The following is a 27827-nucleotide window of genomic DNA, read 5'->3' on the forward strand; positions in this document are numbered from 1 at the left end:
AGCTTTCCATTTTATAGAACCAGAAAGCCAACCTTTCTTTCTTTGTGTTTTTTCGCTGGATGGAATATTCAGCCACTAGATATTTATTGAGCACCTGCCCTGTTGCAGGCACGGAGCCCCAGAAGCCACCTGTGAACCAGGCACAGTCCGATCCTCAGCCAAAAGTAGACCCGCCCTGGCTGGAGGGCCCAGTTGGGGCTGGCGGCCGCTCCCCACAGGAAGCGCTGCCCCCAGAACCCGAGCGATGTGCAGCGCTTAGAGATGGACCTTGCGTTTCCCTCCATCAATGAGGCCCGAACACCTTTTGTAAAGCACAGGGCCTGGCATGTAGGAAGTAGGAGAATGTATTGATGGGCCCCAATGATTTATAAGCTACATGGAAAATAAATATCAAGCTACTCTTTCTTCACGTTATTGCTTTAGCAAGGATAGATCATTAAACTTTTTGTATAAAAAAAAAAAAATCAGGATGCCTGAGTGGCTCAGAGGTTGAGCGTCTGCCTTTCGCTCAGGGCATGATCCTGGGATCCAGGATCGAATCCCACATTGGGCTCCCTGCATGGAGCCTGCTTCTCCCTTTGCCTATGTCTCTTCCTCTCTCTCTGTGTCTCTTGTGAATAAATAAATAAAATCTTAAAAAAAAATCTATACGTTAGGCAGCTGCGACCAGATAGAATATGTTGGAGTGAATGTTAACTAATGGGAATTAAAGACGGGGAAAAAGAGAATGTGTTGCGGGGAGAGGGTAGTGATTTCTCCTGGGGAGATGCTGTTTCAGTGACTAATGGGAGTTTACTGGGACACAGTTTTGTTCCCTTGTTAAAACAAAAGAGATTTTTCAGAGAGTGGTTATTCTCGTGTCATATCGGACATGCGGAAATACTGCGTGTGCCCTGGTAACCCCCTCACCCCACTCCCAGGGCCAGGGCACGCAGGCCTCAGGCTCCCCCCTCAGGCTTTCCGAGCGGCCACTTTGCTGGTGGGAATTTCATCGCTGCTCCTCCTCTCCAAGAAGAGCCACGGTGCCTGCATTTCCTTCCAGTGATTCTCTGGAGGGCTCCGTGGCAGCCCTCGGGATGGACGTGTCTTGCTGGGTACTGACGATCTTTTCCAGCCAACTGACAGTCAAATGACAACAGTTCCACATTCAGGGGCCAGTCACCCAGACTCCTCGGTTTACCAGCAAAGCGAAGGAGAGACAAGGGTCATGCTTAGCCACTGGTTCCTGCGCTGAGTTGAGAGAGGAATGGAAGAGCAGGACGCTCCCCCCCCCGCCCCCCTGTGAAATGGGGCTCCCAAGTTACTCTGGCATCTCAGTGTTCCACCTGTCTGTGCTTCCCAGCTACCACAAACAACCCAAGTCGCTGTGTGGACTTTTGGATCGTGGGTAAAACAGAAATTACCATCCTCTTTCCACTCCTACTATGGTTATTTTGGGTCTCAGTGCAAATCTTTGAATTAGCAAAGACTTTAAAAAGGGGTCTCTTAAAATGTTCTTTTTAGTTTTTAAAGTGCTTTGGTCGAGTGTGGGAGGTGACGGTGCCTCCTAAGAAGTCAGGAAGCTGATTTTGGGCAGGCCATGCAGGGCGCACCTGCCTTCCTCTGCCCCAGCCTGCAGTGCTGCAGCCCTGACTCAGGTTTCTGAAGGTTGCAGAGGCAGAGCGGCTGACCTTTTATGAAATCCAGAAGTGGATCGCATGGGAACACAGGTTTGCTAAATCACAAGGGGTCCAAAGTAATAAAACACATGTTGGCTGCTTATTATACAGCAATTTAATTAAACGTTTAATGAGTCAGGCTTTGCCGTTCCCTTCCCCTCCCTCCACAAAGAAATGGGGTTTCTCCTCCTCATCTAGACGCTAGACTTGCAGGATAACTAAAATCCTGTATTTCTAGGCTGCTGCCTGCCCACAGTTCCTAAGTTACACATTACACTTCTATACATGATTTGTTACTAAAATTTGTTACTGGTCTAGGTAATTTCTAGTAAACTGACTCATGAGGAAATAATAGGGTAGGAGGTATTTTTTTAAAGAACAAACATTTATTGAATACTTCACATGTGCCAGGTGCTGATATACTGATAAAAATTTAATGTCTCATAAAAATACCAAGTGATTTTTAAAGTATATTAAAAATTATCCCAAAGTAGGGCAATTGGGGACTGAGAGACGAGAGCCCCCACACCTCCTGAGCACTGGCGCCAGGGCAGCAGGCTCTGCAGCACAGGCTGGGCTTCCACAGCCGTGAGGAGCAACCGCAGTCCCTGATTTTCAAGAGCCGATGTCGGCTTTCTGCCCCCACACCCACGGCTCCGCCGTTCCTCTCGAGGACGAGGACGTGCACAGCCAGAGCACTGCTGCGTGAAACACCACTGCTAGCCCCTTTTGAAAGAAAGGAAAGCTCTGCTTGGCAGTGATGAGCGTCACTTCTGATCAGGTTTTGTTAGCAAAGCGAGTCCTATTGGCTGGGGAAATGTTATACCTCCTCCACCCTGTTTTTAAAGTTTTTATTTTGAAATGATTCTAGATTCACAGCAAATTGCAAAAATACTACAGAGAGGTCTTAAGCACAGAATCACACCCAGGAAATGGACACTGGTGCCGCCCACAGGCCCCACTCAGAGCTCACAGCGTTATGTGTGTGTGTGCCACCTAATGCCATCGTGGAGTTTTGTGGCACCGCTGCACAATCAAGATGCAGAACAGTTCCAGTTCCACCAAGATCTCCCTTTTCTGGTTCCCCCACCCCCATCTTAACCTCTGCCAACCACCAATCTGCTCTCCAAGAATGTTACATAAATGGGAACACAGTATGTAACCTTTGGGGACAGGCTTTTTTCACTCAGCACAAGGCCCTTGATATCCAACCATGTTGCAGCTCTCAGTAATTACTTCCTTGGGACCTCTGAGGAGGAAGTGTTCTGTGATGTGGCTGAGCGATGAGTAACTTTGTCTAGCATGCTTCTCACCTTTTTTGCTATAGTGTTTGGTTTGCAGACGGCACGTCCTCAGGCGGCTTGGAGCATTTGATGAGGCTCTGGCTGAGCATGGAGGCGCTGTGCCCACACAGAGGGCACCTGGGCTACGTTCCTGTCATCCCTCCAAGAACTGGGGCGAAGAGGAAAAATCCGTGAGGCTTTCAGATACAGTTCCAAGGACTATCAGCTTTTTCCATGGAGGCAAGTCGTGTCTCCTTGAGGGGTTGGAGTAGATGACGGCCCCTTCACAAATCTGTGAAGAATCAGCAGTCCACTGGGTAGAGTCAGGCCCGTTTTAAGGGGGCAGATGGCCTGAGGCACTGGTTTAAGTCCTAATTCAGGTCTTGGCCAAGCCACTAAACTGTTTGTACTTCAGTTTTTTAAAAAAATATTTTATTTTACTATTTATTCATGAGATACACACACAGAGAGAGGCAGAGACACAGGCAGAGGGAAAAGCAGGCTCCATGCGGGCAGCCCGAGGCGGACTTCATCCCAGGACCCTGGGATCCGGACCTGAGCCCAAGGCAGATGTTCAACCACTGAGCAACCTGGGGGTCCCTGTACTTCAGTGTTTTTTTACCTATTCTTAGGTGAGGAGAAAAGATTTTAGATGGATTCAAAGACTTCTTCCCACTCTAATTCCATGGGTTCAAGTTGGCAAAAGCACCTAGAGCTCTGGAGATGCCTGCAATGAGGAAATCATCATGAGATGTTGGATTCTTTATTTTGCAAATTAGGCCAGAGATAGCCCCACTTTGCAGGGGAGGAGAGGAGAGGAGGTTATCACTTTTCAATCTACCAAGGAAATAATAAGAGAAATGTCCCACAGGATCCTTTACCCTGTTGTATTACTACATTTAGATTTCCCGGTCTAGCCCAGAATCATAATTCACATAACAGCGAAACTCATTTCCCAAGGTTCTGGTGTGTTTTGGAATAAATTTGCACATCTTCACGCCAAGAAGTTTTGCTGCCTCTTCTTCCATGACGGCACCTGAAGGGAACAGACTCAGTGAACTCAAAGCCTAAAATCCCAACTGCAGTGCCATTGCCAGCAGTGAAGTGATTCTAGACTAGAATGCAAGAAGTAATAAGATGACAATATCACTGAACAAATAAGGGGGAAGGTAATTTCTTTATATCCCCTTTTACCTCCTTCAACACATTTGCAAATTACCTTCTTTTTCCCCTTTTTAACTTAATAAATGTTTTTTTCTACCTCTGCAAAACTGAGACACTTGGAAATGTAGGAATAGTTGTATTCCACAAAATAACATAGGAAAGTAAACATAACTATTAGGAACTAGTGTTTTCCAACTGTGAGTCAAGAATTCCCCCCCCCCCCCCTCGTCTCAGTGATACCTAGTCTTGTGAACTCGTGGGAGGACATTCACACCAGCTTCTGGCTCAGTGCCCCCATGTCTCACCTGCTGCCTGGCACGGGGCCACTGCCTGGATGCATCCCTGCATGCCTGGAGCATGGCTCCCACAGAACCCCATGGCAGGGAGCACTTCCCCAGCCAGCACCAACACAGACCCAGGGCTCGTCCTGGATTGTCTCCTTCTCTCCACTCCCCGCCCTCCTTCCTGCTGCCATAGCTCATCCAGACCATGGCCAGGGCCTACTTCCATGGGCACCCTGATCCCTTTCAGCACAACGTGAAAGTGTACTTTAGGCAAACTGGGGTTATATCCCAACTCCTGCTGTCACCTCTAGCTCCCCCCACCTGTGGGGCTCTGCACCTGTGCAGCACCAGCTGTGCTCCCCACATTCCTCCAAGGACCAGGAGGAGGAGGAAAACTGGGGGCCTCTCAGCACCGGTTCTGAAATTACAACCTCTTCCCCCCAGGGGTGGGGGCAGCCTCTTGAGGCCTCTATGGGAATGCTGCTCGTCCAGGAGCCCTCCTGGCCCCATGTTAGGGGTGCCGCACAATCTTGGTGCCCACTCCACCCTTCTCTGATCGTTTCACTACACTTATCAGAACTGCTCATACATCTCTTCCATCTGTTCTGTTATGGATTTTAACCTACTCCCTAAAACTAAAAGGTATGTTCCGTGGGGTCAGAGCACCAGCCTGTTCCCCACCCCAGGTGGCTGGCAAACAACTGTGGAATTAACAAGCCTTAAGTAAAACACGACTTGAGAGAACCAGAGTCAGCTTCTTGACAATTCTCCAACACCAGAGAGAACAGACTCCTTGCAGCTCTGGCTCCGGCTCAGCCCAGCCTGAGGGGCCTTGAGAGCCCAAACACCAGCCTCCCCAGTAGCTGAGCACAAGTTAATGTGCTAATTCTCTACCGACCCTTAAGAAAGTGCATCACTCTCACCAGTAAGAAAACTCTTCTGCTTAAATAAATCTAATCCAGGGTCTGGCTCTGTAACCTTAGGCAATTCGTTTTAACATTATTGATTCCATGTGTCTCTTTCATCAAGGGTAGAGGGTGGATCAAATACTCCTACTATGCCCGATGATGATGAGTAAAAAATAACACAGCCCACTCACCAAGTGCCAGACCCCACCTCACGTGTATCCTATCACTTAATTCCAGTAATGCTGAAAGGCAGGTAGTATTACCAATCCCAGTTTACAGATAAGGAAACCCGGGCACAGAGAGGTTATGCAACTTGTGTAAGGTCACATAGCAGGTGGATTCCAGATTTGAGTTCTGAGATCTCTTTTAACTCCTGAAAACTAAGGCTGAAATATCCTGTCATCAGTGTTCCTCTGGCACCTACCTGTGCACAGCAGAATCTTGCCCTGAGTCAGATACTTGATGGTTTCTGATGTTTTTCTGAGACACTCCTTGGAAAGGTAGGGAGGATCTGCTATTACGATGTCAAAACTATGTGCAGCAATTTTTTCTGGTAAATCCAATGGATTATTATAATCATAGAAGATAAACTCCTCTCCGTATATGGCAAATCTTTTGTCATATTCAAAGATGTATACAGAGAAGTCTTCTCTGTGTAGGGCTCTCAGTTTCTGGTAAACACTGGGGGTGCTCACACAGGCTATTCTAGAAAACAGAAGGAACAAACTCATGAAAGATCTTTAATGGATAGCTTATGGTGCTAAGTAACAACTACTTCACTAAGAAAATACAGGTACTTGCATTCAGCTTTTCTTAAAGGAAACCAGAGTACCAACTAATGTAAAGACAGTAAATTTCAAGAGAAAACTACACTGGCTCACTTTTACGGAATCTAGTGTTTAAAAATCCTGCAACTCAAAATTTTAAGATATGAAAGAATAATGTAATAAATGTAAACATTAGAAATACATTGGGAAGAAAGTTAGCCCAAGGCTTAAGTTTGTTTTTTTCATATCAGTCCTCATTTTAACATTTACTTCTAATACTTTTCGTCTCAAATATTTTGAAGTTACTCTCTAATCTTCATAATCTAGAAAGAAAAACCCCAAATGACTGCCTCAATAACTCCAGTTTTCTGCAAGGATGCCTTAAAATTTGACTTCAGTGCAGACAAGCTACTTTGAATTGCTGCTTCTTTTTTGTATAAGGAAATCAAAGAATGTTTCATTATAAACAGTTCCCAGTTTACGAAGAGTAGTGTCCCAACATTTAACTTTTATTACTTTTTTATAATATATTTTTAAAAGATTTTATTTAGGGGATCCCTGGGTGGCGCAGTGGTTTGGCGCCTGACTTTGGCCCAGGGCGCGATCCTGGAGACCCGGGATCGAATCCCACATCGGGCTCCCGGTGCATGGAGCCTGCTTCTCCCTCTGCCTGTGTGTGCCTCTCTCTCTCTCTGTGGCTATCATAAAGAAATAAAATATTTAAAAAAAAAAAAAAAAAAAAAAAAATAAAAGATTTTATTTATTCATGAAAGACACATAGAGAGAGGCAGAGACACAGGAGGAGGGAAGAGAAGCAGTCTCCATGAAGAGAACCTGATGTAGAACTCGATCCCAGGATTCCGGGATCACACCTGAGCCAAAAGGCAGACACTCAACCACTAGCCACCCAGGCATCCCCCAACATTTGACTTTTAAACCAACTACTAAAAAGCTAGAAGTAATCTAAATATTAAATTATTGAGTCGATAGTGACACATTTAAATGGAATGCTATGTAGTCATTACTCCGCGAGATACTCAAGGAATAAGAGCGTAAACCATGACTTTTTTTATTATTATTAGTTTCGGAGGTAGAGTTCAGTGATTCATCAGTGATTCATTGCCTATAACACCCAGTGCTCATTCCATCACATACCCTCCTTAATGCCCATCACCCAGTTACCCCATCTCACCACCCACCACCTCTCCAGCAACCCTGTTTGCTACCTAAAGAGTCTTACGGTTTGCCCTCTCAATTTTCATCTTATTTTTCCTTTCCTTCCCCTATTTTCACCTTTTTTTCTTAAATTACACATATGAATGAAATCACATGGTAGCATTATACCCTCTAATTCCATCCACGTCTTTGCAAATGGCAAGATTTTATTCTTTTGATGACCAATATTCCCTTGTGTGTATGTGTGTATGTATATGTGTGTGTGTGTGTATACCATCTCTTCTTTATCCATTCCTCTGTCGATGGACATCTGGGCTCTTTCCATAGTCTGGGGGCACTGCTGCTATGAACATTGGGGTGCAGGGGCCCCTTTGAATCACTGTGTTTATATCCCTTGGATAAATACCTAGCAGTGCAATTGCTGGGTCATAGGGTAGCTCTATTTTTAACCTCCACAGTTTTCCAGAGTAGCTGCACCAGTTTGGATTCCCACCAACAGTGTGAGAGGGCTCCCCTTTCTCTACATCCTCACCAGCATTTGTTGTTTCCTGACTTGTTAATTTTAGCCATTCTGACTGGTGTGAGGTGGGATCTCATTGTGGTTTTGATCTGTATATCCCTGATGGCAAGTGATGTTAAACATTTTTTTCATGTTTCTGTTGGCCATTTGTATGTCTTCTTTGGACAAATGTCTATTCATGTCTTCTGCCCATTTCCTGACTGGATTTTTTGTTTCTTGGGTGTTGAGTTTGATAAGTTTTTTAAACATTTTGAATACTAGCCCTTTACCTGATAAGACATTTGCAAATCTTTCCCATCTGTAGGTTGCCTTTTAGCTTTGTTAACTGTTTCCTTTGCTGTGCAAAAGCTTTTTTCTTGATGAAGACCCAATAGTTCATTTTTGCTTTTCTTTCCCTTCCCTTTGGAGAGGTATCTAGCAAGACGTTGCTGCGGGGGATGTCAAAGAGGTTGTTCCTTGTGTTCTCATCTAAGATTTTGATAGATTCCAGACTCAGGTTTAGGTCTTTCATCAATTTTTAATTTATTTGTGTGTATGGTCTAAGAGAAAGGTCCCATCTCATTCTTCCACATGTGGCTGTCCAATTTTCCCAACACCACTTGTTGAAGAGACTTTTTTTCCATTGGATATTCTTTCCTGCTTTATGGAAGATTAGTTGACCATAAGGTTGAGGGTCCATTTTTGGGTTCTCTATTCTGTTCCATTAATCTATGTGTCTGTTTTTTTTTTCTTTTTTAAAAGATTTTATTTATTTTTTCATTCATAGAGACACACACACACACAGAGAGAGAGAGAGAGAGAGGCAGAGACACAGGCAGAGGGAGAAGCAGGCTCCACGCAGGGAGCCCAACGCGGGACTCGATCCCAGGCCCCCAGGATCACGACCCTGGCCGAAGGCCGCGCTAAACTGCTGGGCCACTGGGGCTGCCCTATGTGTCTGTTTTTAAGCCAGTATCATACTGTCTTGATGATCACAGCTTTGTAATATAAGTTGAAGTCCAGAATTGTGATGCCTCCAGCTTTGGTTTTCTTCTTCAATGTTACTTTGGCTATTGGGGTCTTTTGTGGTTCTATACAAATTTTAGGATTGTTTGTGCCAGCTCTATGAAAAATACTGGTGGTATCTTGATAGGGACTACATGAATGTGTAGATTGCTTGTGGTGGCATAGACATTTTAATAATATTTGTTCTTCCCATTCATGAGTATGGAACATTTTTCCATTTCTTTGTGTCTTCCTCAATTTCTTTTGTAAGTGTTCTGTAGTTTTCAGAGTACAGATCCTTTACCTCTTTGGCTAGGTTTATTCCTAGGTATCTTATGGTTTTGGTGCAATTGTAAGTGGGATCAATTCCTTGATTTCTTTCTTCTGTCAGAACAGGAGAGAGTTAAAAGGGCTCCAAAGCATGATGGTGAAGGGAGATACCAGGTAAGGCCAGTAGCAAAGCCAGAAATCAACTAGTCCACATAGGAGCAGCTGGTAGAGCCTCAGGAGTAACTTCTTTCATGGAATTGAAAAATGTCTCAATTTCCTGATAGGAGGTTCACATAACCAGAGGAGGGTTTGAAAGTTAATTTGTTTTTTTGTTGTTGTTGTTGTTGTTTTTTTGAAAGTTAATTTGTGATATGAACATAAAAATACATAAAATATAAGAATTATTTTCTTCAGAAAAAGGAAAAATCATACAGAGAAGGAAAAGTATAAGGCTCAGCTGTAAGGAGCATTTGTGGTGGCATAAAATAAATCCTGTTCTAACCAAACTTAGGACATAAATCTATCAGGAGTGTAGACAGAAAGCAAGCATATGTGTGGAGTATGAGAGAGCGCTAAATCCTCACACTCCATAGTGAGAAGTCAATAAAGAACATCTACAAGTGACAGACAGATCTAGAAGTGCCAATACAAACATGTATTTAGAAATATGATTGTAAATACCAAAGCATCCACTGAAAGAGAGCAGAAAAGGGAAGGGAAGCGCACAAGGGGGTAACAAGCAATTGATTTTTTTTTTTTTTCCTTGTAGCACAATTTGACTTTAAATTTTTTTTAAAGATTTTATTTATTTATTCATGAGAGACACACACAGAGAGAGAGGCAGAGACAGAGGCAGAGGGAGAGGGAGAAGCAGGATCCATGCAGGGAGCCCAATGTGTAACTCGATCCTGGGACTGCAGGATCACATCCTCAGCCAATGGCAGATGCTCAACCACTGAGCCATCAAGGGGTCCCCTGACTTTAAATTATATGCATGCAAAATTCTGATGAAAATAAAAACTGGATTAAAAAAATAGAAAACCTGTATTCTTTTTCTTAATATTTTATTTAAAAAGTAATTTCTACACCCAACATGGGGCTTGAACTTATAACCCTGAGATCAAGAGTTGCATGTTCCACCACCTGAACAGCCAGGCTCCCCAGAAACTCATATTCTTAAAACTTTAAAAGTCAAACATTAAGATTTTTTTCTTTTAAAGCAAACAGTAGGGGTATAGAGGTAAGAAACAGGTTAGAAAATGTTAAAATTTTTTAAAAATGTTAAAATAAAGAACAGAGGTAGAACATCTTACAACGAGTGGATTTCCATGTGTCCCTAAACTCAGTACTGGAGCAGTTCTTTGTTATGTTCCGCAAACCATGACTTACCACTTTTGCAGATTATGGTTTAGACTTCTTACAAACTACTGCTCAACTACGAAGGACATTTCAAATATTAGAAGACAAAAGAGAAACAAAATCTGGATCTCACCTGCCATGCTCTCCAGCAGCTGCGATGGCTTCCTTCGCAAGGTGAAAGGCAGTTTCCTGACTGTACCAAAACTGGCTCAGCTGCTGTGACAGAGCGATGAGTCCAAATCATTTTAGAACTGCCAGAAACCATGTCCTTTTAATTCATACCTACCATATTGGTGTGCATATTTTTTTCATTTTTTTTCTTTCTTTTTCTTTTTCTTTTTAAAATGAATTATTCGGGATCCCTGGGTGGCGCAGCGGTTTGGCGCCTGCCTTTGGCCCAGGGCGCGATCCTGGAGACCCGGGATCGAATCCCACGTTGGGCTCCCGGTGCATGGAGCCTGCTTCTCCCTCTGCCTGTGTCTCTGCCTCTCTCTCTCTCTCTCTCTCTCTGTATGACTATCATAAATAAATAATAAAATTTAAAAAAAAAAAAAATAAAATAAAATGAATTATTCTTTGAAATTATTTTCAGTTAACAGAAGGCCCTAATTACTAGAATCTAGGCATTGAGCACCAAGGGCTGCTGATATCCCCAAAGGAGACAACCAGTCAATGCTTTTGCAGATAGAAGAATACACTCTCACCTTTGGGTGACTCTTGTCCAAAATACTGAACCTGAATCTAAGCTTCTAGATTCAACTGCCAATTTAGCAGAATCATAAATATGGAAGAGAGAAGAACATGTTAAACGACACCACAGGGATGACATTGGCAAAACCTGGTCTATAATCATCTTCCGAGGCTCCCTGTCTCTACCTTATGAATGCTTCCTGAGTTACTTGTTTTTCCCTTGAGAGTAAGTTGTCATCTTGCTCTTCTTTTCATGCTGATTGATAACTTTCTTTTAACTTCATAGTGATCTTTAATTATCCACTTAATTAATAAATTAAAGGGGTAAAATTTTATTTTATGAAAAGATTTTATTTATTTATTCATGAGAGTCACAAAGAAACGCAGAGACAGGCAGAGGGAGAAGCAGGCCCCCTGTGCAGATGTGCAGAGCCCGATGCAGGACTCGATCCCAGGACCCTGGGATCACACCCTGAGCCAAAGGCAGATGCTCAACCACTGAGCCACCCAGGTGCCCCAAGGAAGTAAAATTTTAATGGAAAAAGTAGATTCTTCTGCAATGGAATAGGTCCAATTCTCCAATAGGCCTCCCTCCAGAATAGCAAGGCCAGGAGGAAGTGGTGGGAGTAGGCAAGGGTGCTGATGGCTCTTGAATCCAGCTTTTAAAATGTTTCCAAAACATATCATTTCAATAAACGCAAAAATAAAAAACTTTCAAAAAAAAAATTCAACCACTGAGCCACCCAGACGCCCCTGCTTTCAATATTCTTATTCAACATTTTACACGGGATCTAGTCATTGCATTAATGCAAGAAAATAAGTAAGAATCAAAAAGGCATTAAACTACTAATATCTGCACACTATGTGACTGTTGATCTAGAAAATATCAAGGGGGGATAAACGTATCCAAAGACAGAATGTACATATTCATTTGGATATGCATAGGTATGAACTATGTTAGTGTCTAACCATTCTTAGCTGCAGGAAAATGCCAACCTCTGACTCTCTTTGCTTAGGAAGCTGGAGGAAAGCCCCTAGCACACACAGAGAGCTCTGCTTGACTTGATCTGGGAGGTGGCTGAGTTTCCTGGCATTTGGCTACCGAGCTGCCCTTGCTCTTACTCCAGCATTGTCAGGGCACAGCTGTGTGTTTTGGCTCTCCTCATACCCTTCTAAAAAATGAAAACCTTCCTCATCATCAGCATGTTGCATGAACATGGCTTTAAAAGTCAAAAGCACTACTAGGCCTTCAAAGAAAAACAACAGTCCCCTGCCCCACATCTCCCTACCACCCGAGCCCCACTCCTCAGAAGCCTCTTTGAACTCCTGGCTCTTCTTTTGATCATTTGGCCCCATATTTCCAAATATTATGCTTTAAATGCTACTTTCTTTTTTTAAGTATATTTATGTATTTATTTTAAAGTAATCCCTGCACCCAATCTGGGGCTCAAGCTCACAACTCCAAGATCAGGAGACTCATGTCTTTCTGGCTGAGCCAGCCAGGTGCCCCTAAATGCTATCTCCTGATTAATCCATGTCCCTTTACCTAATCATATAATTGTAACCTGCTTGGGTAAAAATCATTTGTCAGTGTTCACTGTGGGGCCAAGTAATACATTATGCTTCCATTTCCTTCTAAGTGTGGAAACTTTTCTTTTTCCTAGATTTAATAATGTATCATTTGCTTGTTTCTTTGAGCCTACCTCTAATCCCTCTAACATCCTCTGGGCGACTTGGAGAAGCAGCGCATGGGAGGTCAATCCATAGACCTACCATTTCTAAAGTGGTTTTTTTTTTGTTTGTTTTATCTTCACATTTGACTGATAGCTGAGTACAGAATTTAGGCTGAACAAAATTGTATTCCAAATACTGAAGACATTGCTCCACTTTTTCCTAGTTTATAACAAAGCTATCAAGAAGTGCAGTGTGACTCATCCTGAGACTTTGTAGGTAGCCTGCTTTTCCTCTGGATGGTTCTAAGATCTTGTCACCTGCATACAGAATTTTCACAGTCATGTAACTTTGTGTCTTAGTAAAGGATCTGCAGTTCTGGGAAATTTTCTAGTATTAATCTTTGAAGATTCTCCCTTCTTTGTTTTCTGTTCTATATTTCTAGAACTCCAATTAGTCAAATATTGAGTCTCCTGGATTTATTCTCTAGTTTTATGTTTTCTTTCCAATACTTGTTATCATTCTCTCTCACTTTTTTTTCTCCCTAGGGGATTTCCTCAGTTTGATAAACAAATGAAACTAAACCAAAGAAAGTGTCAAAATTATAGAAATACTTAATTGTAAGTAGTGGGATTAGGATTACTTATTTTTGGTCTTCATCTTTTTACAGATTTTCTACAACAGCCATGGATTGCTTTTAGAGTCAGAAAAAGAACATACAGTGCTTAAAACATTAGGCGGGGGGGAAAAAGAAAAATAATAATGTAGTACTTCAAGTTTCTGACATTTACTACAGAAGCATCAAACTAGAAGACAAAGACATGTAAAGAAGGGAAATTTGTGAAGAAGGGAAGAAGGGAAATTTGTGGCTTTTGAATTTTTGTGAAGAAAGAGGAAAATTTAGTGTAAATGTAAAGAAATATTTTTATCAGTCAGATTCAAATAGATGATAAACAGAATTCTATACAACTTAAGAGATCCAAACTTGACACAAAATGTAAAAGGCTATTAAAAAAAAAAAAAAGAAAAGCATATAAAAGTTCTCTTCTAGTTGCAAAGTGACAGAGGGAGACAAATCCGTTATTGAGGGGTGGGCACAGACCAAAGCTTCATCTATTTGTAAACTATATTTTTCAAAAATTTAAATGTCCAGGTTCCAGATTTGGTTTCCCTCAACTCATTTTTTCCCCTAATTTCTAATTTTATTTAGACCATAAAAATATAATTAAAATACATTCTATGCACTAAAAATTAGCATCTTCTTTAGAACTCCCTTTCATCTTTTTTTGTTGCATGTTTAAGTTCAGTTACCCCATTTATTGCAATGATGTATTTTACCCCTTCCTCAAGGATGATGAGCTACATAAAAACCCACAGAAACCATCTCTATACAGGAGGAAGGCACAAGTTTGTGTTGGTCATAAATGACATGCCGTCCCCGTATCTGAAAAGTCCACTTATCTGACCACTACTAGCCTGACAGAACAGGAAAATCTGCATTTATATTGTCTTCAATGTTCATGGACTGCTTTCTGTCTTAGCTCCACAGATAGCTCCTGAGGGGCAGGTAAGACAGACACGGGTGTGAAGTGGGACACAGACACAGGGCAGGTGTGGACAGGTGTGGAATCGGTGCCATACTTATACTTCCTGAGAGATGTGGAATGGATTTACTTACCCAGTTCTCTTCTATTATTCCAATGTTATATTTATCATCCCTGCCAGGGTCACTTTGTTGCTTCTGCTCAGCATAAAATTCCTGGAGGGCTGCTAATGTGTGGGAAGATAGCCGAGGGATATCGTCATCATCAGAGTCACTCATTTCACAAATGGTCTACAACCTGCAAATAAATGAGCAAAGGTGTTGCTGGGGTATTTTTCCCCTTCACATTGAATAACAATTTAGAAATTTTTTATCTCATGGCAAGGATCCAAACTGGAAGTGAGTTTTATAAGGGAAACTCATATTTAAAATTTCCGAGATCAAACATCTATGGAAATCTCCTACTGAACGACAGCTTAAAGAAATGCAGGCTTTTCCCTTACATGTATTCAGTTTTTACAAATGAGATTCTCGCATTTTTAAAAATTTTTTTAAAGATTTTATTTATTTATTCATGATAGACAGAGAGAGGCAGAGACACAGGCAGAGGGAGAAGCAGGCTCCATGCCGGGAGCTCGATGTGGGACTCAATCCTGGGACTCCAGGATCGTGCCCCGGGCCAAAGGCAGGCATCAAACCACTGAGCCACCCAGGGGATCCCCAGATTCTCTCATTTTTAAGACTCAAGGCATAATGTAATTTTTTACTGTGAGTATCTAAAGACATTTTGCTTTCTTCTGGCACCCCAATAGGCATCTGTGGACATCTCACAGTAGATTCCCTGAATTGGAGATCATTCCAAGCTTGGATGTCACTGTTGAGGTACTCTAAGGCTCAGCGGTGTTACAGATAGGATGAGTGAAGGATAGATAGAGGAGAGGAATAGAAGAGGTATGGAAATTTAAAGGAAGCAAGGAGAAAGGGAAATTTAAATAGAAGCAAGCAGAAGGGGAAGAAGTAAAACACGGGGAGGGAGAAAAAAGGAAGGTGTCTTGCAGGACCTGATGGCCAGGGCAGTCATTTCTCGGAGTACTACTGGAGTTAGCCAGACTGCGAGGTTAAGGCACAGAACTGGTCCAGACAGCAAGTTTGCCCAAGACTTCTGATCACTGCAAGTTCAGGGGGTTCCCCAAACCACCCTTGTGTTCAGTAATTTGCTAGAAGGATTCACAAAACTCACTGATAGCGATTTTACTGACAGTAGTAATTACTACAGGGAAAGGATACAAATTAGAGGGATCCCTGGGTGGCGCAGTGGTTTGGCACCTGCCTTTGGTGCAGGGTGCGATCCTGGAGACCGGGATCGAATACCACGTTGGGCTCCCAGTGCATGGAGCCTGCTTCTCCCTCTGCCTATGTCTCTGACTCTCTCTCTCTCTCTCTGTGTAACTATCATAAATAAATAAAAATTAAAAAAAAGGATACAAATTAGAGCCAGCCAAACTTAGAGATGCATAAGGTAGAGTCCAGAAGAGTCTCAAATAGGAAGCTCCTGTCACCCTCAGGATGCATCACCCTCCCCAGCACAGAGGTGGGACAATATGCATGAAGTCCTGCCAACCAGGGAAGCTCTGCAGAGTTTTGGTGTCCAGTTTTTATGAAGGCTTCACTATGTTGTTGGTAAAAGTGACTGAATGATTGCCCACCTGGCTGAAGTCCCTCACGAGCTCCCCCAACCATGAGGTAGGGTTGATATGGCCTCAGGGCCCCCCATAAATAAATGACCTTCCTACAACTTGGGAAAGTTTAAGTGTTTACATGTTACCTCCCAAAGGCCATGACAAAGGCCAAACCTCTCTTTGACTGAGGTCAAATTCCTTACTACACAGGCACCAAACATATTTTTAAGTCAAAAGTCATCTAAGAGCATAAAAACAGCATCCTATTTGCTTTTAAAAACATTATGTCTAAACTGTACAGCAAGTGATGTGTTGAAAATCAGCATAGATTATTCAAAAGCTTCGTCAGGTTGCTCCCTTACACCTTCAAGTCCTATGAGGGTGTCTGACTGACAGTCCTGGCCTCCCGCCCGCGCCACAAAGGGCAGCCGGTAAAACAGCATTCAAACCTGGCAAATTCCCCAGACTGAGGAAGGCAGCCATTTAAATTGGGAAATGCTGGAGCACCTAGTTGGTACCACCTAGTGGTATCTGACTCCTGGTTTTGGCTCAGGTCATACTCTCAGGGTCCTGGGATCCAGCCCTCTGTTGGGCTCCTCACTCGGCATCGAGTCTGCTTGAGATTCTCTCTCCCTCTCCCTCTGCCCCCCCCCCACATCTGCTGTCTCTATCTCCCTCTCTCTCTCAAATAAATGAATATTTTTTTAAAAAATGAGAAATGCCCTCTAGATGCTGCTTTTGTACTCCTTTTCAAAATCAAAAAGCTAGCCATTCTACCTATGATCCTAAAAACAACCACAAACAAAACCAAACCAAAGGAAATCTCATATGTACCAACTACTGATAAACCAATATATATTCATAAAGTACAAATAGCTTGTTGATTCCTTCTTTCTTATCTTCATCAAAGACTCACTTGTAAAAGCTTGTTAATAAAACATCACACAAAAAAACAAAAACAAAAACAAAAAAATAAAATAAAACATCACACAAATTAATCCAGAAATATAAATAAGTCCTCTATGCATAAGCAGTTTCCCCTTTAGGAAGAGATGGAGCAAAACACAAGGTACAAACACTATGACAGGGACACCTGGGTGGCTCAGTGGTTGAGTGCCTGCCTTCAGCCCAGTGCATAATCCTGGAATCCCGGGATTGAGTCCTGCATCGGGCTCGCTTCATGAAGCCTGCTTCTCTCTCTGCCTGTGTCTCTGTCTCTCTCTCTCTCTGTGTCTCTCATGAATAAATAAATAAAATCTCTAAAAAAAAAAAAACACTATGACAGATTTATATAAAGTTCAAAAACAAGTAAAATCAAACTATTTGTTTAAGGAAGCATACAGAGCTATATTTATAAAAGACAGACTACTTTTGCTACCAAACCTTCCCAAATAGAAGACTCTAGACCAAGAAAATTCATTGAGGAGTTCTATCAAAATTTAAAGAAGAGGGCAGCCCGGTGGCCGAGTGGTTTAGCGCCACCTTCAGCCCAGGGCCTGATCCTGGAGTCCCAGGATCGAGTCCCTCGTCAGGCTCCCTTCATGGAGCCTGCTTCTCCCTCTGCCTGTGTCTCTGCCCCTCTCTCTCTCTCTCTCTCTCTCTGTGTGTCTCTCATGAATAAATAAAATATTTTAAAAAAATTAAAGAAGAAATGTTGATAATTTTATCATCCAGAAAACAGAAGAAAAAGGAATACTTGCCAATTTATTTAATGTCAGATTAAGTCTAACATAAAACGTGTCAGTATACAACCTGGCTCAATTTCTGATCAGACATTGAAGGTGATCAGATATCAAAGGCAGAGGGGAGGGGGCAGGAGTTGGTTTCTGATGAAACTTATTTATCAAGGTTCTTGCTAAGGCTAGATTTACAAAGAAGTGCACAAACGGGCCGAAAAGGTTCAGGAGCCTGACTTTAAGTCTGGTGGAGCAAACCATCTTAGCTATAGGAAGCTATGGCCTGCAGCCAAATTAGGCCTGTGGCTTGTTTCTGCAAACTAAAATACTGGAAAACAGCCACATGCTTTTGTTTACACATGGCTTATAGTTGTTTTTAAGACAAGCCTAATATTTATCACCTGGTCTTTTACAGAAAGTTTGCTGACTCCTAGTTTAACAGTTTATTTATTTATTTATTTATTTATTTAAAAGATTTTATTTATTCATGAGACAGAGGCAGAGACATAGGCAGAGGGAGAAGCAGGCTCCATGCAGGGAGTCTAATGTGGGACTTAATCCTGGAGGATCATGCCCTGAGCCAAAGACAGATGCTCAACCACTGAGCCACCCAGGTGAGAAAAGCCATATGATCATTTGCATGGCTACTACAAAAGCATTTGACAAAAATCAGTGTCTGTTCATGTTAAAAACTGAGCAGGGATGCCTGCCTGGCTCAGTGGTTGAGCACCTGCCTTGGGCTCAGGGCGTAATCCTGGTCCAGGGATCGAGTCCCACATGGGGCTCCCTGCAGGGAGCCTGCTTCTCCTTCTGCCTGTACCTTTGCCTCTCTCTGTGTGTCTCTCATGAATGAATGAATAAAATCTTTAAAAACAAACAACTGAGCAAACTAGGTGTAAGAGGGAACCTCAATCTGTAAAAGGGCACCTACAAAAAACATAAACTTCATACTTTTCTTAGTGGTGAAATGCTGAATGCTTTCTGTCTATGCTCAGGAATAAGGGAAGGCTATTCACTGTCACCACTTTGATTTAACATTATCTTGGCCTTGCCAATTAAGGCAAGAAAGGAAACAAACAAAACAAAAAACATTATGATTGGAAAGGAAGAAGTGTCCCTATTAGTAGACCTGATTATTCACAGAGAAAATCCTAAGGAGGGATCCCTGGGTGGTGCAGCGGTTTAGCGCCTGCCTTTGGCCCAGGGCGCGATCCTGGAGACCCGGGATCGAATCCCATGTCGGGCTCCCGGTGCATGGAGCCTGCTTCTCCCTCAGCCTGTGTCTCTGCCTCCCCCCCTCTTTATTTGTGTGTGACTATCATAAAAAAAAAAAAATCCTAAGGAAATACTACTCTCATGCAGGTGATCAAGGTCAACATCAGTGGTGATAATTCATTATCAATGGCAGGTCCCCTTGATATATTGTGATGAAAACAACACTTCACCTCCATGGTTCCCTCCCTCCCTGAAAAACACAGAATCTCAGTGTAAGCATGACCAAAAACCAGGCAAACCCCAATTAAGAGACATTCTACAAAATACTTGTCAAAACTGCCAGGTGGTCAAAAACAAGAAAAACATAAGAAACAGTCACTGCTGAGAGAAGCCTAGTGACATCAGAATAAAGTATGGACTTTGGTTAATAATAATGTATCAGTATTGTTCACTAATTGTGACAGATATATCCTATTTTAACAAAAGATATTAATAGAGGATACTGGTTATAGGTATAGAGGAACTCACTGCATGTTTGTCACAATTTTTCTGTAAATCTAAAATTATTTTAAGATAATGATTATTTTTAGAAGTTTTAAGGAAGCATAACCAACTTCAACAAAAACTACTGGAATTAATAAGTGAGTTTATCAAAGTTTCAGAGTACAAGGTCAATACAGAAAAACAAATTGCACTTCTGTATTCTAGCCAAATAAGTGGAAATTATATCTAAAAGCTATTTTCCACAAAATAGCATAAAAATACTTATGAGTATATTTAACACAAAGACTGTAAGACCTTGATACTGAAAATTCCAAAGATTGTTGAAATTAGAGAAGCCCTAAATAAAAGGAGAGACATACCATGCTCATGAACTACAAGAATCAGTATTATTAAGGTGTCAATTTTCCCCAAGTTGATCAACAGATTCAATCTCTCTCAAGCAGGGTGTGCGTGTGTGTGTGTGCGTGCACATGCATGAATGTGCATGTAAGTTTTATTTATTTATTTTTAAAGATTTTATTCATTCATGAGAGACAGCGAGAGAGAGAGGCAGAGACACGGGCAGAGGGAGAAGCGGGCTCCCTGCAGGGAGCCTGACGCGGGACTTGATCCCCCAACTCCAGGATCACGCCCTGAGCCAAAGGATCAACCACTGAGCCACCCAGGAGTCCCTGCATGTAAGTTTAAAATGGAAATTGACATACTGGTTCCAGGATTTATTTAATCATTCATTCACTGAAGGACGTTAGGCTTGCTTCTAGGTTTTGGCTTATTATGAATAAAGTACCATGAACATCTGTGTACACTTTTATGTTGTTTTTCTGACTGAAGCTTTGTTTGTATAAACATCAGACAAATCGAAATTTATCAATATTTAGATTAGTTCCTACATATAGTCTCAGCACGAGAAACAAATGGCCAAAATAAGAGTGGACAGATAAGACAAGTAAATCAAAAGAATGGAAATGCTGATGAGAATGTAGGGATATTGGTACTCTCTAATTTGGGCAATAATTTAAATTAGTATAATCTCCTTTTTGAAAGAATTAGATAGTCTGGATATAAGAATATTCCTACTTTCTGACCCAATTCTCATTTCTAAACTTTATATTTTGAAATATTTACAGATTCACAGAAAGTTGCAAAACTAATCTGCAGAGGTCCAAGTATCCTTCACCTATTTTTTCTCATTCTAACAACTTAAAAATAAGGATGTAACTTTAAAATGATGGTATATAAGTATAATTGTAGGCATGTTTTCTTAAAGTGATGGTATTCTTATAATCCATGGTGTCTCAGATTTGATGAAACAGAGTTATCACTGGAACAACTGTAGGCAATAATGCAACGAATCATCCATGCAGCAGATCCACCATTTTATAGCCTCATAATAAAGTGGTCAGAAAGAGGTGAGACTGTTCTGGGAATTAACAATGTCTAAGTGGTATCCACGGGAATGAATGGTGAAAAAGAGTGTATTGTATATAAAGTTATTAAGAGGATTTTGGGAAGACTGTCTCCATACCTCAATACCTGTACTGGCACAATCTGTCTGATGTAACTATTTTAGAACTCTAGAGTTTGGGACACCTGGGTGGCTCAGTGGCTGAGTGTCTGCCTTTTTGGCTCAGGTTGTAATCCTGGGGTCCTGGGATGGAGTCCCACATTGGGCTCTCCTCAGGGACCCTGCTTCTTCCTCTGCTTATGTCTCTGCCTCTCTCTGTGTGTCTCTTATGAATAAATAAATAAAAACTTAAAGAAAAACACTAGAGTTTATTTGAAGGCTTGCAAGGAGGACAAATTATGGTTAATTTCAGTCAGGTCTGGCACTTAGCTCTACAGTGGCTTCCCATCTCCCGCTCATTATTCCTGGTCAGGAAGCTGTGCACATGATTCTGTCTTATGTTTGGTGTTAATATACCAAGGTGAGGACACGGAGGGATCAATGCTATTACAAGAAGTGTTTTAATATTATTCATAGTCCTCCTAGAAAGGAGAGGCACAGTGCACCATGATTGGCCACCTAAAACTTGTGATGTGGGGACAAGAAAGCAGAGAGACACCAGGAACTCTACTGCTAAGATGAGTGGAAAGGAACTAGGTGGGGATGTCTCCTGTTTGGGCACACAGTAAAAACACACATTCTACAGTTTATGTTTGGGAGGTCTGTGATATGACCTTCAGGTGCCTATGAAAGCTGGTTTGCGGGGAAGATGTAAACAACTCTAGACACTGGTTTGGCTTTGTAATTAGCTGATGCCAAATAAACAAATACAAAACCTAAAAGCAAACAATTTAAAAATTCCCAGCAGCAGTTTGTATGCAATTTGTGGGTGACAAGGTAGGCAACCAAGGCCTCTGTTCTTCAAATACTGGGGACCTGTGTACTGATCACTAACTGCTGCTTCTGATTGTGGAGGCACAGAGGCAAGCAGCCCTATAGCAAGGCTCCCACTATTACTTCCACCTCCAGCTGAAGAAACTTTGAGAGGATTTAAAGGGCCAGCACTTCTTTCTTCACCGTATTTTTCTCTTTTTCTCCTTTTGGGAGTCAAATATTTAAGGACTAGATCATTATAAAAAGCAAATGCATATACAGGGAAATTCAGAAAGTCCCTGATGGTCTTCCCAGGAAGAAGTGGAGGCTCAGAAAAAAACCTGAGAAGACCTTGTTTACACCTCAGGTTGATACTCAGCATAGACAGCCCCACAACAATCAAAAACCAAAAATAACAAACAGAATGATAATAAAAATCAGCAAATCATTGGGAAGGGGAAGAATCTGATTTCCAGAGTTACCACATCATTACATTCAAATATCCAGTTTTAAACAAAATAATCACAAGGCATACAAAAAACTGGAAACGTAAAGCCCATTCAAAGTAAAAAAGTAAATCAACAGAAGCCATCCCTGAGAAAGAGCAGATGGCGGACCAACCAGACAAAGTCTTTAAAACAACTGTCTTAAAGAGCTAAAATAACTAAAGGAAGATGTGGGAGAAGCTAAGAAAATGATGTATGAACAAAATGTAACAAAATGGAAATATCAAAAGGGAATTCTGGAGCTAAGAATTACAATTCCTGAAATGAAAAACTCACTAGAGGAATTCAAAAGCAGATTAGAGGAGGCAGAAGAATCAGCAAACTTGAAGGTAAGATAATAAGAGTTACTGAGTTAGGGGGGAAGGAAGGAAGGAAGGAAGGAAGGAAGGAAGGAAGGAAGGAAGGAAAGGAAGGCAGGCAGGCAGGCTGAAGAAACATGAACAGAACCTAAGGACATACTGTCAAGCGGAGCAAATACACATAGTGGGAGTCTCAGAAAGAGAAAACAAAGGGGCAAAGCAATTATTTGAAGAAATAATTGCTGAAAACTTTCAAATTAGGTGAAAGAACTATAAACATCTAAGAAGCTTAATGAACTCTTTAGTAGAATAAATTTCAAATACCCACACATTATAATGAAATTATCAAAAGCCAAAAACAGAATATTGAAAGCACTAAGAGGGTACTTGCCATATACAAGGGATCATCAATAAGATAATTGGTAGATTTCTTATTAGAAACTCTGGAGGTCCATTTGCTTCAAAGTGGATGGAACTGGAGGGTAGTATGCTGAGTGAAATGAGTCAATCAGAGAAGGACAAACATTATATGGTCTCATTCATTTGGGGAATATAAATAATAGTGAAAGGGAATAAAAGGGAAAGGAGGAAAAATAAGTGGGAAATATCAGAAAGGGAGACAGAATATGGAAGACTCCTAACTCTGGGAAACGAACTAGGGGTGGTGGAAGGGGAGGTGGGCGGTGGGGGGGTGACTGGGTGGCCGGCACTGAGGTGGGCACTTGACGGGATGAGCACTGGGTGTTATTCTGTATGTTGGCAAATTGAACACCAATAACAAATAAATTTATTATTAAAAAAAAAAGAAACTCTGGAGGTAGAAAGGAGTGGACTGATATAGTAAAGTGCTAAATAGAAAAAAAAAAATCAACCAACATCCCTGTATCTGATGAAAATGTACCTCAAAAGTGAGGGAGAAATTAAGACATTTACAGATAAACAAAAGCTGAGAAAATCTGTTACCACTAGAACTGCCCTGCAAAAATTGGTAAAGTGAGTCCTGTAGGTTAAAATGAAAGTACACCAAACAGTGATTAAAGGCCATATATAGAAATAAAGGTCTCAGAAAGGTAACTAAATGGGCAATTGTAAAAGCTAGTATTATTGTAACTTCAATTTGTAACTCTTTTTTTTCTACGTGATTTAGGAGACCAATACCCAGGTATCTATCAACATATGAACAGATATATATATACAAAAGAATATTATTCAGCCTTAAAAAGGAAGGAAATTCTAACACATGCTACAGTGTGTGAACCTTGAGGACATTATTCTAAGTGAAAAACAGTCACAAAGAGACAACTACTCTGATTCCGCTGATACAAGATGCTTAGAGTAGTCAAATTCATCAAGACAAAGTAGAATGGTGGTTGCCAAGGGATGGGAGGAATAGGAAGTTGTTTAACGTGTATATAGATTCAGTTTTATAAGATGAAAAAGGGTTCTGGAAATGGATGGTGGCAACTGTCACACAACAGTGTGGATGTACTAACACTACTGAACTATACACTTAAAGGTTAAGTGGTAAATTTTATGTAACATGTATATTACCACAATAAAAATATTGGGGTAGGGATCCCTGGGTGGCGCAGTGGTTTGGCGCCTGCCTTTGGCCCAGGGCGCGATCCTGGAGACACGGGATCGAATCCCACGTCGGGCTCCCGGTGCATGGAGCCTGTTTCTCCCTCTGCCTGTGTCTCTGCCTCTTTCTCTCTCTCTGTGACTATCATAAATAAAAATTAAAAAAAATATATTGGGGTAAAACATTATTAAAGTGGATATCAGGGATAGGGATGCCTGGGTGGCTCAGGGTTGAGTGTCTGCCTTCGGCCCAGGGCATGATCCTGGAGTCCTGGGATCGAGTCCCACATCGGGCTCCCTGCATGGAGCCTGCTGCTCTTTCTGCCTGTGTCTCTGACTCTCTCTCTGTGTCTCTCATGAAAAAAAATTATAAAAAAATATTTAAAAATAAATGAATTAGGAATGTCAAAAGAACTGCCTGCTAATTCAGCAATAAAACAATATTCTCAATCAACTGCTAATGTGAACTTTGTGGTTTTATAGTTTTGTTTATACTGAATTTGAGAATGTGTTAAGTTTTATAGTTGTGGAAAAATCAAAAGCAGGATGAATTATTTGCCTTTGAGGTTATAATTTAGAATAAAAACTTAAATCAACAATAGAAGTGTCTGCAGCAGTCCCACAGAGGAATGGTAAAAGGCTTTAAATGAGCAACAAAAAGCACAAAGAATACATTTTTAGCAAAGCATACCAGGATCCATCAGGTGGGAGAATTTCCAGGTGGAAATTCCAAAGATTAGTGTGTTGTGCATGCCAAACTGAGAAACACTAAGAAAATACAGCAAACTGATCTGCAACCTACTAAAAGGTTTCATCTTGGTTTGGTATTTCAGGATTAGGAGTTCCTTTCATTCAGTAAAAGAATCGGGCAACTATTAAAATCCAACGTCTCCTGGCAGAGTTGAAGCGTACAATCATTTTCTGATCAAAGCTGAACCACAATACTGTCTAGAAAAGGTAGAGGACAAAGGAAAGTATGTGTGTGTTAATATATGTGTGTACATATATGTATGTGTGCATGTCCATATACATTCATATAGGCACATGTACATACATATATCCTTAATATACACAGAAAACTTTGAATTATTTATTAGTACTAAGCACTTTCCACAGCTCCATCTGTTGAGAAGGGCTTTCAAGCTGCAGCTTGAAAGCTCTTAGCTAATCACTTAGAAATAAAACATGAAAATCATAACCAGTTGGCATTAAACACAAAATAAAGAATTCCAAAAGGGAGTTTAAGAACACTGTCTACTTTCACAGCTGTAAAAGGCAAATACACTCCAATCTATATTTTAGCATGAATTTTGTCCCCAAATAAAATGTTCTCTTAAAGCTGACCAAGTCCATTCATTTGGTAATCACTTATCAAGGTACTGCCTGTAGTAAGCACTGTTCTTGGTGATGGAAATCAAAGTCCCAGTCCTCTTGGAGCTTATATTCTAGTGAGGCACAGAGAGACTATAAGCAACAAATAAAATGTGTTGGATGATGGTAAGATCAATGGAGGAACACGTGGGAGAGTGGAAGGGGCTGCAATTTCAGCAACTGTTTCCTACATTATTAAAGTGAATTCAAGATTGCATCACTTGTTGGGGATCCCTGGGTGGCTCAGCAGTTGAGCGCCTACCTTTGGCCCAGGGTGTGATCCTGGAGACCCCCGGATCAAGTCCCACATCGGGCTCCCTGCATGGAGCCTGCTTCTCCCTCTGCCTGTGTCTCTGCCTCTCTCTCTCTGTGTCTCTCATTAATAAATAAATAAAATCTTTAAAAAAAAGATTGATCACTTGTTAAGTGGGGAAAACTTAAATCTGCTTATGTAATAAACATTGCTACAGACTAAATTAAATGAACTTTAGTTTCAATATACCTCTTAATTAAGTCACTACTGCATCATTATCTTTAGCATGTTTTAAAATTTTTCTAAGTGGGTTTATGAAATTGATGTAAAAGAGATTTCACAACCAAAAGAGTTGGGAAGTGCTATGCTTCCTTAAGGCTCATATAGGAGATCAGCAGTTCTCATAGATTTTGCACACGCCCTGCCCAGGAGTGGAACAGCTAGTGATGTCTGGAGACATCTTTGGTTCTCAGAACTGGGGAGGGTACTACTGGTTATCTAGTGGGTAGAGGCCCGGAATGCTGGCAAATACCATACCTTTGCAAGACAACCCTCTGCAACAAGGAACTATATGGCCCCAAATGTCTACAGTGCTGACGTTGAGAAATAGACAAATGATTGTGATCATGTGGTGAGACCTCTAATAAAAAGCACATCCACCATTTAGGGCAGTGGGATCAGAATGAAGAGCATGTGTGGGCAGGGAATAGAAGTGAAACAGCAGGTGGCATTTTAACTTGGCCTAGAGGGAGAAGAAAAGATGAAGAGTGAGGACTGCAGAAGCAACAGCATGAGCAAAGGGAGGGACACATTAATGTGCAGCATCCGGAGGGATTAGCAGGCTCCTAATGGATTGTGGTTACTTTCTATTTAAATAGTACTTATTCAGTATAACTAACATAATCCTAAAAGTAACGTGTAAATCCACATTTCAAATGTATAAAATTATTCAATTTCCATATATCAAATTTACTAAAGCAAGCCACTCCCCTCCCCAACCGTATACATTCACACAGCGTCATATTGCCGTCTGCAAGTTATTTTGGTCAAGGCAGTGTGATTCAGTGGAAAGGGCATTAACCTAGGCCTCCTGTCAGACTCCTGAGTAAATGCGGGGGGGAGGGGAGAGGGGAGGACCTGAGATAGTTTGGAGGCTTCCCCTACAAATGGGTAAGAATGGCCTATAGTTTAATATGGATCATAAACGTACAACGCGGTCAGCACCTGCTGTGTATGTACACCTCCCCGCAGCCACATCCCTATCAAGCCATCCTGCTCTTAACCCATCACCCTCCCCGCCGGAGGTGTCCCCACCCAGAGGGATTCCAGACTGTGACCCTCTCTGGTGCCCTGGGCCCTTCCTCTCTTACCCATCGCCCCACCCCCACCCCCACCCAAGCGTCCTCATCCAGCGGGGCCCGTGACTGTGACCGTCCTGTGCCCTGGACCCTTGCAGCAGCACCGCCTGCCCTTGGGGAGCTGAGGCCTAGTCTACCCCACTCTGCACCCCACGCCGGCAGAGCACCTGCTCCTAAGGCCCCAGCGCAGGTGCGGAGGCTTGGCCGTCAGGAGCAGTAGGCCCCGTCCGGTTTCTGACCGGAGGGGCGTTCCCGTCCTGCCCGGCCCGGGGGGGGGGTGCTCTCCTTCCGCACCTGGCCTGCCTCACCCCAGACGGGCAGACCCTTCCGGGCTGGGCTCACGAGGCCGAGGCCGGGTCACACACGAGCAGCTACTCTCGGCTCGGCTGCAACTCGCCTGCCATCCCTAGACACCACTAATTGAATCCCTCCTTCTTTACTGCACTGGAGAAAGGGTGACAGACAAAAAAAGAACCATAACCGATTCCGAAGCCCGAGCAGCGCGTAAACGAGACCCCACCTTGGCGCCCGGGATCGTCCCCTCTCGAGCCACGCGTGCGCAGTCGCCTAGGGTGGGACAGTGGGCGGGGCCGCCCCGCGCGGGCGCGCGTTCGCGCATGCGTAGGCCTTCCCTCCCGAGGGCGCTTCCGCGAGGCCTGGGAGGGTGGTGCCTCCCGGCTGTTCCAGCCCCGCTCCAACCTCCCGCGAGTGCGGACTCTCGCCGTTCTCTGTCTTATAAATTACCTCCGAGGATGGTGGCAGTAAAAGACAACATTTAAGGTTTTAGATTC

General features: G+C 42.3%; 1 protein-coding gene across 2 annotated transcripts; it reads right to left on the reverse strand.

The window, feature by feature from the left end:
- Positions 1 to 2032: 2032 nt before the first annotated feature.
- On the reverse strand, positions 2033 to 27707 carry EEF1AKMT1 (EEF1A lysine methyltransferase 1). 2 transcript variants are annotated; one of them, XM_041768320.1, is made up of 5 exons: positions 27557 to 27707; positions 14413 to 14575; positions 10507 to 10586; positions 5722 to 6002; positions 2033 to 3977 (listed from the first exon to the last, which is right to left on the reverse strand). In XM_041768320.1, the coding sequence occupies exons 2-5, from the start codon at positions 14554 to 14556 to the stop codon at positions 3841 to 3843; spliced, it is 642 nt and encodes a 213-aa protein (XP_041624254.1). In that variant the 5' UTR covers positions 14557 to 14575; positions 27557 to 27707; the 3' UTR covers positions 2033 to 3840. The 2 variants fall into 2 exon arrangements, with proteins under 2 accessions (XP_041624254.1, XP_041624253.1); XM_041768319.1 differs by having other exon boundaries at positions 10507 to 10589.
- Between the last annotated feature and the right edge of the window lie 120 nt (positions 27708 to 27827).

Source organism: Vulpes lagopus, chromosome 8, assembly GCF_018345385.1.
Source record: "Vulpes lagopus strain Blue_001 chromosome 8, ASM1834538v1, whole genome shotgun sequence".
Taxonomy (NCBI): domain Eukaryota; kingdom Metazoa; phylum Chordata; class Mammalia; order Carnivora; family Canidae; genus Vulpes; species Vulpes lagopus.